General features: G+C 32.3%; 1 protein-coding gene across 6 annotated transcripts in view; it reads left to right on the top strand.

The window, feature by feature from the left end:
• Ack-like (activated Cdc42 kinase-like) overlaps positions 1-12,997 on the top strand; it is a 151,081-nt gene that overhangs the window by 66,756 nt on the left and 71,328 nt on the right. For 5 of the 6 annotated variants that reach the window (XM_071717717.1, XM_071717716.1, XM_071717711.1 and 2 more), the window contains 2 exons: positions 4,908-5,044; positions 5,381-5,611. In XM_071717717.1, the coding sequence (XP_071573818.1) occupies positions 4,908-5,044; positions 5,381-5,611 (368 nt within the window). The remainder of the gene's footprint in view (positions 1-4,907; positions 5,045-5,380; positions 5,612-12,997) is intronic. The other variant, XM_071717713.1, reaches the window with a different exon arrangement.

The following is a 12,997-nucleotide window of genomic DNA, read 5'->3' as shown; positions in this document are numbered from 1 at the left end:
GGGTTGAAAGTCCTAACATACTTAATTTTAATTGTGATTAAACTTCTGATACGTCACATATCGTAATTATAATATGCCAAAATACACTAAAATAGTTCATTTTTGCAACTTTAAGGTGATGCTGGAGCCGTCTGTATAATCGACAAAATTACCATTTTCTATGTTATCGACTATATCTGTCCTTGTATAGACAAAGATATAGACAAGGATAGCACGCTACATTGCACGCACACATACGCACGATGCACACCGACATCATACTTTTTATATTACGCTTCCAAATCTTGATTTGGGGGGTTTATCGATGTTTTTCTTGTTGTGCAATTCAGGGAAGCTTGTTTTCGCGTTCGTATCAATGGTATATCTCTTATATGAAACACATCTTATGATGAGCTGACAGCTCGCCGCAACTCGAGACGCCATATTAGAATAAAAGTAGATAAGGAAATCTGTACTTCCGTAATTTTTTCTCGTTTTCTATGTAAAATCGAAGTTTCCCTGAATCATTGATGTATGTATTGCAATTCTGGAAAAGGAATTTTAATTCTGTCAAATTAATACGACGCTACGTGACGGCAAAAAATGCCGGTAAAACAGACGACTCCAGCATCACCTTAACTGCAAATATCTCAAAATTGTGACGTGATAGAGTAATTTGGCAAACGGGATCGTTTTCTGCGTCCAAAAAACTATCGAATGCCACAAGGTTCGTTCTTGTGCTCGAAAAAAAGTAATTTTTTGTTGTACAGTGTAATTAAAAAAATTTTTTTAATTTTTATGAAAATCAGTACATAAAGTTTTTTTTAGGTCGCTGAATCTGAATCTGAAACCCCGAAGACACCGTTACAAAAGATATTCAAACTATTTATTTAGATTTACAATAGAAAATATTGATTTTTCCATATTTTTCAAAGATTATTAATTTATGATAAAAAAAAACAGCGAAAAAAATCTGATAAAATTCTAAAAAATACTTTAGGGTATCCTAAATAAGCCTAAATTGCCGTTTCGATATTGATAATAGTTAAGTAGAAAATAAATTTTTTAAATAAAAGTAGGATTATTTATTTATAGTATCTAATTACGCAAATAAAAATGTACGGTTGCCTACTTTTTTTTGTATACTTGTTCATATACTAGGAACTCTACGAAAACAAAGAAACCGGAATTTAACATAAAAAAATTTGTTAAAATAATTAAAAACTGAAAAAACTGAACGTTTCACCTTGCCGCAAAGGATTAAATATTACACATTACATATGACTAGTACTCTCTCACTCCAGTCCAGAAACTAAACGCTATTTGGATGAATGATGTATTGGTAAATGAATACGTTAGACTTTATTGTTTACGCATGGTTAGTGTTCAAGCTTGAATCTATTCAATTATCACTTATAACATCTAAAATTCACCGTTTGTATGTAACACTCACTAATAATATTCATTACTCTTAATGTGTTGAACAAAATTGTAAGTAAATTTAAATACTATTCAAACTTATTTAGAAACTAATAAAATATGTAAAATAATGACCTGTTCCGGCCTCTATCTAAGCTGGTTATTTTTAATATTTTTTTTGCAAAGATAAGAAATTACTTGTTAATCTTTTCAGTAAAGCAGATATTCGGAGTTTAATGTTATCTGATGGTTGAGAGCAACAAGACTCCTGAACACTTATCGCTACATCAGAGATCACCGATATCTTCGTATAATACATATTCTCTAATAAATTATTTATTTATATAAACATGTTTTGCTTCCTCATAGAGGAAGCTTTGTTTTCATAAACTTCGTATATGGACCTTTGATCGCATATAAAACTAGATCTTATCAACCAAATGTTAATGAATTATATATGAAATAGGGGTAGAAAAGACCGAAGAGAAAATTGTTTTTTTAGTTTTCGATGCCAATGTGTTTCTTATGTTCTAAAACGTCGAAATATTGCATTAAAAAAAAATGTCGGTATGTGTGTATGTATGTGCCAAATTTACCGAAATTTTTATAACTTCAGAACTAATCAACCAAATCTTAACGAATTATATATGAAATAGGGGTAGAAAAAACTGAAGAATATAATAAAAATAATAAAAATTGCTAATAATAAAGGGGTTACCGATTTCTGTTTAAAAAACAGCCAAACTTACCAAAATTTCTATAATTCAAGAACTGATTAACCAAATTTTAATTTTAAAGAATTATATATGAAATAGGGGTAGAAAAAACTGAAGAATATAATAGAATTAATAAAAATTGCTAATAATGAAGGGGTTACCGATTTTTATCTAAAAAAACTCTATATGATTGCCCTAATTTCCGCAAATTTTGAGATATAGAGCTTAATTTTTTTTATGGATAGAGTATCATTAAAGGTAGGTTGGTGTTGAATTTGGCAATGATCGGTGAAGGGGTTACCGATTTTTGCCTAAAAAGTGTACAAGTTATACATGTAATCTTATATATAGAACTTGTTTTGAATTTCGCGAAGATTGGTGAAAGGGTTACCGATTTCTGCCTAAAAAATATATAGGGTAGACCGAGGCGAATCGGATTACTAATTAGCACGATAAAATAGTTCGTTTAAAAAAAAAACACTAACAAAAACTGTCTTAAAACTTATATTGATCCGATTCGCCTCGGTCTACCCTAAGTTATTTGATGGATAGAGTATCATTAAAGAAAGATTGTTAGTGAATTTGGCGAGGATCGGTTAAGGGATTACCGATTTTTTTTATTATTAATAAATAAGAACATATAATAGAAGAAAGAACGTTTAAATAAAAAATTTAATATTATTTTTTTATTACAAATATAAACAATAGATTTAATTTAGAAAAAAATTAATTATACGATAAATTTTAAAACATGGGACTATACACAAGCCAACGTTACATTTTTGTAATATTCATATCGTATATTTTTGTCAACCAGGCCAGATGAAGAAAAATGAGTGTTGACTACGTTGGTATGTAATGACATGGCTGCCATATATAAGCATTTGGTGGATGTTGACTAAAGTCGATGATTACTGTCGGTTGCAGATGTTCAATAAAGCAATTAATAACTTAAAGACAAAGTTATATTAGATATACACTGGGCAACAAAATTATCGCAACAAAAATTTACGTAAAAAATTTGCCCAACTTCAAATAAGCATAACTCCGCGAAAAATTGTCGTATCTGAAAGATTTTTTTTTCATTTTAAAGGGTGAAGTCTGTATTTTAAGGAACCATTGTTAGATTTTGAATTTAGCCTCCCGCTCTCCCGCCGTTCTTCCAAAAGTAAGGACGTGTTACGTCTCCAAAAAATTGCATACTTTGACACATTCTACGGAGTAGAATGAATTTTTTTCGTAACTATCATGGCAACCATCGTAAAATATGGACTTTTCCCTGCAAATTAAAAAAAAATTAAGTCTGTACGATTTTTTTTCGCCGAGTTATGGCTTATCAAAGTTACCTATGCATTTTTGTGCATTCAATCACCGCCAACATTAGTATTACCCGATGAACACTACGGGGACGTTATTGGTCGGATTTTGCCTATCGTGTGTGTGTGTGTGTGTGTGTGTGTGTGTATGTGTTAGCAGAGATTTGGGCACACTGATTTTCATTCAAACGAGGAATTGTTACGATTTTGTCGTTTGTTTTCGAATTAACGATACAATACAGTGATTGCAATACTGTGAAGTTATACTTACAGAAGTAATGTTCTGTGAAGTTACTTACTTCAGTATTACAAAACTTCACAGTATTGCAGTCACTGTATTGTATTGCTCATTCGGAACCAAAAGACAAAATCGTAACAATGCCTCGTTTGAATAAAAATTAGTTTGCGCAAATCTCTGCTAACACACACACACATACACGATAGGCAAAATCCGACCAATAACCTCCCCGAAGTGTTCATCGGGTAATACTAATGTTGGCGGTGATTAAATGCACAAAAATGCATAGGTAACTTTGATAAGCCATAACTCGGCGAAAAAAAATCGTACGGACTTAATTTTTTTTTTAATTTGCAGGGAAAAGTCCATATTTTACGATGGTTGCCATGATAGTTACGAAAAAAATTCATTCTACTCCGTAGAATGTGTCAAAGTATGCAATTTTTTGGAGACGTAACACGTCCTTACTTTTGGAAGAACGGCGGGAGGGCGGGAGGCTAAATTCAAAATCTAACAATGGTTCCTTAAAATACAGACTTCACCCTTTAAAATGAAAAAAAAATCTTTCAGATATGACAATTTTTCGCGGAGTTATGCTTATTTGAAGTTGGGCAAATTTTTTACGTAAATTTTTGTTGCGATAATTTTGTTGCCCAGATAAACTTTTTTATTTTTATGCTTTCTGCAACACTTCCTAAGAAACATTTCAGTATACGGAATGCAAAGTGTTTGAAGTAGTCTATATATTATGATCACTTAAACTGTTATTTTAAATAATAATTTTCTCAAAAAATATATTTCAAGGATTTATATAGATTTTCAAGGGGCTGACAGAGTGACAGAACAAACAGTATATTTTTAAAATAGTTTTTTAAAGATAGATTTTGTATCTTTACTTCTGTTAATGGAAACTTTTATTATAGATTATTAAGTGGAGTTAACAGAATATGGACAAGTAAACAAAATATAGTTTTTGATAGTAGAAAATTCAAAACAATTTAAACATTAACACTTATAGAATAAAATACGAATAGCTTCAGTAAAAAAAAATAATAATATTTTTGAAATTCATCTCCAAAAAACTGATTTAAAAGCACTTTTTCTACTACTTTATCAGTCTTTCGAAACTAAACGTGCAGTATTTGCGCAATATTTACAAAAAAATAATTTAAGATAATAATTTCTCAGGTCACAACGGGCCACCTGGTATAATATTTTTGACATTACGTTCTTTTGTAGGTTCTTCCCCTCCTCCTCCACCACCGGGTCATCCTTTATCCACTGAACATGAATCAAGCAATGCAAGGAATGAACTGAGGGAGATTCAAGCAAAACAATGTAATAAGAAGAAACAAGCCACCGTGAGTCCAATAAATGTACAGTAATTTTTTATTATTTATGACAATAAGTTTACATTTTATCTATAATATTACTCTTTTCTTGTTGTTATTATTGGCGGCTTTTTTTATATTCTTTTCATTTATATTTATGATGTGTTAGGAAGAACTGCAAGGTAAAAAATAAAGGCATTCTATGATAGAATCGAGAATTTACAATCAAAATATTATATATACCATTTATAGATATGTTTGTAATAAAATAAACTTGTGCAAAATATATTTGTTTGTAATAAAATGTAACGGAAAAAAATTGCGGAAATATTAACTTATGACGTTGATACTGCGGAGACGGTAAACGTTTGTCTTGTCTAGGTGAAGCCTATCTCAGCTGCCGATCAGAAAACTCTTTACTCGGCTATTGCTATGGCACAGGAATTGACAGCACGTTCCATGACAGATCTTGAACATCCACCGGAGTCTCCTCGTACTCCTGCCAGTCCTTCAAGGCGTAGGAAATTTTCTTTTAAGTTGTCACATCAACACAGTCCTAAACCAGACAGACGACACTTTTCTGAAGAAGCTGCCAGTATACCTGACATACAGGTATATAAAACAGTTTTTGTTTTATCAGGATATGTTATATATCTGTTATATATTCTCATTTAACTAGCATCAAAATATTTATTATGATTTTTACTATTATTTGAAATACTGCAAAATTACTTGATAATACTAAAATATAGAACAATAACGTACTAAACAACGGAGATTTTACAAGAAGAAGTAATGAAAGAAAGAAGAAATTCTTTAATCATTAATAAGATTTTATATATTGTTTAGATTTATTGTTTGATATAAATTTAAATGTTGCTTTTTCAAATTATTTAATGTTAAAGATAATTCTTCTTTTCAATAAATGGATAAATAACTAAGGACTTTTGGTAATGAAATTAACAAATAACAGAGAAGTAAAAAGGTAAGTTTTGAGACAGTAACACGGTTGATAGTGTGTAAATTAATGTTATATTGATCTTTAATAATTAATAGGATACATAATTATACATCGGAAGTTTTGGTTCTGCTTTTATTATTTTATTATATTTGCAGATCTAGCAACAACAAGCTTTTTGCATTAAATATTTGTTATTTCAATTAAATATTATATACATTTAAATATCTTTTATTACCTTGGTGGATAAAATGTTTAATTTTTTAAAATATTTATTATATTTTCTCTTTTTATTTAGCGCGAATTTTCTGATTTCAACACCTTTTTTTGAAAAAACTTTACACTTTTAAAATTATGAAATGTAGAACAACACTAACTCACCTAAACATTCTTTGGTAAAAATACATAATAACGGAGTCTCAATAACCTTGACCTTTACATATATTGTCGAGGACATGGCCCTGAATAACTGTCAAAAGCTTTTTAGCGTCGCTCATTATTTATTAAAAAGTTATTAACAAAAGACTTTTTACAAAATATATTACTTCTCTTAGCACTGACAAAAACTGTTATATTTTTCAGTTACATTTGTTCATAACTTTTTAACAACAAGCGACGGCTAAAACCTTCTGATGGTTATTCAGGAGGATGACCTTAACAACATATGTCAACGTCAAGGTCATTGGGGCTGGGTCCATTATTGTGCACTTTTACCCTTTTATTCTTCTTACGGAAATCAACGCCATTTATGTTGCAATGTAGAATTATTTTATATTTTTGGTTAAATATATTGAAAGTTTTGTACAATAGTTCTTCAATATACATACCAGTTTTTTATACTGGCGCTTGTCGAATTAAAAAAAAAAGGTAATTTTTTAATTACATTTTTTTGTATGTTAAACATTTGAAGCGACATATGATTTAAAGACAGTATAATATTCTTATGTCTTTATTTATTCCGCAATATTTTATTTGTTTTAAAACTACGTTATTACCCATATCCTTTGTGATCATATCCTTAATCATCTTTTCCACTCATAAAATTACGAGAAATAATTTTTGTTCTCTCTTTTTCTAATACCCTTCTCTTAATTTCTATCGCTTACGTTCTCTCTTGCACACGTTCCCTTGTTCTCGCACTTGCGCTCTCGCTTCTTTTTTATGAAACGCTACATGATCTGACAATAAGTCATCTAATGATAGATAAAAATATAAAATAATTTTTCCTGATCTGATTTATCGGCCTGATTTATTCTATCTGTTGGGTCGATAATAATGAGCACGCGGTTTATCAAAAATATATTGCCTCACACATGCATATATAGGGTAACTCATTTTAATTTATCCACTCAAATATCTCAAGACCTGTAGTTTCAGAAGGAAACTTTTTAGACAAAAGTTGTTTGGTTCTGAAGGGGAAAAAGATAGGAATATTAGTTAGACCTTGGATTCCGTCATTAAGGTCAAGTCAGGGTTACTTCGAATTGTTTAAATTAAACCCCCTATTTTTTGTGGCATATTCCTGTAGCCCATGTTTTCAAAACACTATAATAAAGCTTTCTTTCGTTAAGAATTTCTTGAGATATTTTAAAGGAGGATGTTAAAAAAGGCCTATTTTCCGACTATGGATGGAATCTAAAATTCGAGTTCTATGGACATCTATGTGCCGTATAAGAAGTGGAAATATGACAGCCCTTTTTCCAGAAGACCTATGGAAAGGGCAGAAATTCCGTCAAAACTATTGAAAATTGCGTCATTCTATCTATCCGGAGACAACTAGGGTCGGCGACATAGAAGAATTTTCAGTCAAACCAGCTTCTGGTTAAATACTTATCCAATAGTTTTTGAGATCGCTAATAATGTTTTAATATTGGGATTCCGAAACTCAAGATGGCGAATCCAATATGACGGACCAGAATATAAAAAATTGTGATTTTTGCATGTTTTGCACTACATGTCAAAACCATCATGGGTCTATAGTATACGTGACGTAAACTGTAGATTTTTAGTACTGGCAGTGAATATCAAAACGCAGCCATTAGCGATCTCTAAAACTATTGGATAAGTATTTAACCAGAAGCTGATTTGACTAAAAATTCTTCCATGTCGCCGACTCTAGTTGTCTCCGGATAAATAGAATGACGCAATTTCCAATAGTTTTGACGGATTTTCTGCTCTTTCCACAGATCTCCTGGAAAAAGGGCTGTTATTTCCACTTTTTATCTTTGCTCATAGATATCCATCGAACTCGAATTTTAGGTTCCATCCATCCATAGTCAAAAAATCGGTCTTTTTTAACAACCTCCTTTGTCATAATGTTTTTAATATAAAACTAGACATTACAGGCGCGCGCTACGCGCGCGCTATTTAACTTTAATATTTCACTGTTACTATTACACTATTAACCACACAACTGTCAAAATATGCCATGACAGCCGCTCATGAAATAAGCGCAACAAGAGAACTAATCGGCATCGCGGAAAAGCGACAACAATATTTCGATAGATTCGAGTATCAATGACATGCCTTTTTTAGAAGAGGACTAGACACCACAGACGCGCGCTTCGCGCGCGCTATTTAGCTTTAACATTACACACAACTGTTAAAATATACGATGACAGCTGCTCATGAAGTAAGCACAGCGAGAGAACCAATCGGCATCGCGGAAAAGAGGCAACAATAACCGCGATATATTCGAGTATCGACTTTGCACGCCTTTTTTAGAGAGGGACTAGACATCACAGACGCGCGCTTTGCGCGCGCTATTTAGCTTTAACATTACACACAATACACGCAACTGTCAAAATATGCTATGACAGCCGCTCACGAAGTTAGCGCAGCGAGAAAACCAATCAGCATCGCAGAAAAGAGTCAACAATAAACTTCGAGACTTTCGAGAAGACTTCGAGAGATGCGAGTATCGATTTAACATGCCTTTTTTTAGATAGGATCCACATGGATTTTTTTATTATGGATATGAAATACCTTGTAAAGTAGTCACTTTTTGATGACTTTACCTTGATATTTTTATACATGAAATAATGAAAGGAATTGAATAATAATATTAATTTTTACATTTGCAATTTCCCAAAATTAAATGCGTCTACGCAGTGCAATCAATTTTTTTAAAATAATTTTTTCTATTTTTTTTTACAACAATCGATTCCTTTTATTATTCTACATATAAAAGTATCCAGGTAAAGTCATTGAAAAATAAATACTTTAGATACGAGATATTTCATATTTTATATTAAAAATATCATGACAATGTTTAAATTATCTCAGAAAATTCTTAATGAAAAACAGTTTTATTATAATGTTTTGGAAACGTCTCAACAAGAGCTACAAGAATATTCAATATAAAAAAATAGGGGTTACAATTTAAAAAGTTCAATGTTTGATATGACCTTAACGACGCCACTCAACGTTTAACTAATATTCCTATCTTCTTTCCCCCTCAGAACCAAACAACTTTTGTAAACAAAAGTTTCCTTCTAAAACTTACGGGTTTTGAGATATTTGAGTGGATAAATTAAAATGATCCACCCTTGTATATACGTTAGAAACGTTGCTATGGAGACACTGAACACATTCCCAATAATTTTTTTTCAATGCAGCAATAGCGAGAAATCTTGCTTGCTAGCGCTGCATAGTATCGAGAAAGTGAAAGGTACGGTTTTGAGGCGATAATGACGTATCTTAAATGTAAATTCCACATTTCGAACTTTGCATTGTAAGATTTCCACTCGTAGGACACGTATACAAAAATTAAAAACATTTATTATATAATTCCCAAATTATCAATTGAGCCTATTCAAAATTTGGTCGGTTCAGCCGTTATTGAGATTCGATTATCTAAGTGTCTCTCAACTCATCGGCTCGCGTATAGTTAAACTGTCTGTGTCTCGCTGCGAGTACACTTAGCGCGAGACAATACCGTGTCCTTTGATTAAAAATAATTACCGTTACTCGTTATCCATTGACACGTTACAAGTAATGTGTTACTTTTCAATCTTGTATCCTTGTATTCCAATCTTGTACTTCAAACATACAAGCAAGAAATTTAGAAAAAATTAACTTATTAAGATTTACACAAAAAACACTTGGTGTGCCCACTTGGCGTAGTCGTATTAACAACTTCAATGTTTCCTGCAAATTTCCTACAAGTTTCTATAACATTTGTCACACGAATAGCATAGAAAAGGGCACACCAAGTGTTTTTTCGTGTATATCTTAATAATTTTTTTTTTCTAAATTTCTTACTTGGATGTTTGGAATAAGATACAAGGTTAGAAAATAAAACGTTACTTGTAATGTTTTTATTTTAAAATAAAAATAATATCGTTAACGAATTACTTTTAGTACTTAAGTACTCCGATAGGAAAAGATTTAGGTATAACATTATATGACGAAATCTGGATGAATTTTGGACTGCTGCAATTATGTCCCAATATTTGCAACAATACTAGTACAATACTAGTAGAAAAGATATTTGTGCAAATATTGATAAATATTTACACAATTTATTTATTTCTAAATAGTATTTCAGCAAAACAGCAGCGTTATGAGGGATCGTCCTAGCAGAATATTTGTAAAATTAAATTTGGAAAGAAATTGCGAAATAATTGAAAAATATATTTGAGTTTTATTACGGTTACTCCTGTATTATATCTTCTGTTTGCTGGGTCGCCGATAAATGGTATCTTTCCTCGTACATAAAATATGATGAACGGTAGTATATATGTAACTGTTGTACACAGTATATGTCTGATTTAAGTGGATAGGGAAAACCGGGGCAAACTCGACACCAGGGCAAACTTGACACTAGGCTTTTTGGTTTAAATTTAAATCTGTCGTAGAAACTTGCCTTTCCAACTGCAAATGCGTCTTTATGTGCCAGTGTTGTCAACGGAATTTGGTGACATTCTGAGTCATGGTGTAATTTCTAGTGCGACATAAGCGTTTTTTATGTTAAAGGCCTTTACACATAAAATCCCGTAAGGACGTAAAACATAAGCGTAAGAAAATCTACCAATCCCAATCGAGTATTTTCCCCTACTGGGGTTACAGACAGCACAATACTTGATTGGGGTTGGTCGATTTTCTTACGCTTACGTTTTACGTCCTTATGGGATTTTATGTGTGAAGGCCTTAAAAAGTAATTTTTTTTATCTCTCGAAAATTTAATCGAGTTTTAAGTCAGCGGCACACGGAGCATGTTTTCCTGTTTGATTGCTTGCAATCTAGTAATTTACTAGAAATCCTGAGTGTTGAGTGGTGCAATTATTGTAATTTACTAGATCGCAAGCAATCCAGCAGGAAAACATGCTTCGTGTGCCGCTGGCTTTTATAAGGCTATTCTACAATTGCGTAAACGTGGTCGTAAGTAGTTGTAAAAGTGTTGTACGGCGTGGTTGTAAAGCGGTACTGCGGTTGTAAAGCGTGTTGTGGAAGATGGTTGAACTTCATCTTTCACGACTACGCCAGATGTGAACGTAAGAGCCAACCAATCAGAGTGCATTCGAAATACACACTGCACTCTGATTGGTTGCTTTAATCAAGTTTACAACGTATCGTTACTCTATTGTAGATTGATCCGTTGTACAAGATTCACGACTACTACTACTCCTACTCCTACAACCCTACGTTTACGCAATTGTAGAATTACTCTTGCGAATCTACAGGCAAGTGATTTTGGATTCGATGCTCTATACGAATCCGATAATTGTTTTTGCATATTTTCAAAATTTTCATGTTTTTGGAATGACAAAAGTGAAAACGACGTCCGGGGCAAAGTCGACACTATGCTACCGGGGCAAAATCAACACTAACCTATTTCGATAAAGCGTTGTAAATAAGTCATTTGCTTTTGGCTTGCAGCAAAATGGTACGTACAAAAAAAAGACCAGCTACCATAGATAAGAAAATCTTGAAAGAAGCTTGCCTGAAAAAGGGAAAAATGAAGATTGTCATGCAGCCGTATGGCTCATGACAAATGTGTGCGCACGTCCAATCGCGAGTTTACCTGCATTAATTATTTTTCAGAAATGAATTCAGAAGAAGATAATTGAAAGTTCAACAATTTCTTTTCTCATTATTTCTAATGATTGTTTTACTTTACCTATTCCAAATTTTTGTTTTTTTTCTAAATACACGATAAACAATGTATTTTCACTTTCAAACAATAAAAAAATAAGTTTAAAATCATATTGTGCCGATCAGACAAAGTGTTGAGTTTGCTCCGATGGGGTGCCGAGTTTGCTCTGGCATTTGAAAATTTGTCTTCGCGTTACTTTTTCTTTTCTAGGGGCAAAACAAAGCAACGTACAGCAAAATTTTTTTAAGCAAATTTGTATCTGAAGGAACACTCTTTAAATGTGTAGGGTAGACCGGGGCACGTTGTCACACATATTTTTCAATATTTTTTGTATTTTTTACATTCAATATTTGAGAGTACTGTGATATGCCAAAATTTCGAGTGAACCCTCAGCTTCAATTGGACAGTATCGAATTTTGTGTGATTGTTACTCTACAGTTGTTACATAACAATAAATAACGATAGGTCGCTTGTGACAACGTGCCCCGGTCACATCAAATGTAATTGCATGCAAAATGTTATCCAAACTGTATTCAACGTAAATATCAATATATTATAGTGCGCTGCAATGTAAAAAAGTAAAATCCTTCACAGAAACATTTATTTTATTTCAAAAAAAGTACAAAAAGCACGAAGTTTTCGTCTTAATCTAAATACAAGAATTCCACTCGAATGCGCAACTTATTGATCGTTAACAGCAAGACGAATTACTTTTAGATCGACTACGGCGGCTCTCGCAGTTTTCCGTTTGTAGGAGCGCACCATATCCCAATTGCACCTATGACATTAAAATTTGTGACAACGTGCCCCGAGGGCATTTTTTTACTCCAAACAGCCTCATGGCCGACACGTTTGAGATATTCATAAGGTTAGGTATTGCACGCGGTAGGTAAAAGTACATACTTTAAGATAATATAAAGGTCTATTCTGAAAACACATAAGC

This window comes from Temnothorax nylanderi, unplaced genomic scaffold (assembly GCF_030848795.1).
Source record: "Temnothorax nylanderi isolate EJ_2023f unplaced genomic scaffold, tnyl_v1.0 TNYL_tig0222_pilon, whole genome shotgun sequence".
In the NCBI taxonomy this organism is placed as follows: domain Eukaryota; kingdom Metazoa; phylum Arthropoda; class Insecta; order Hymenoptera; family Formicidae; genus Temnothorax; species Temnothorax nylanderi.
Note: the sequence above shows the minus strand (reverse complement) of the source record. Positions and strands in the feature narration are given on the sequence as shown.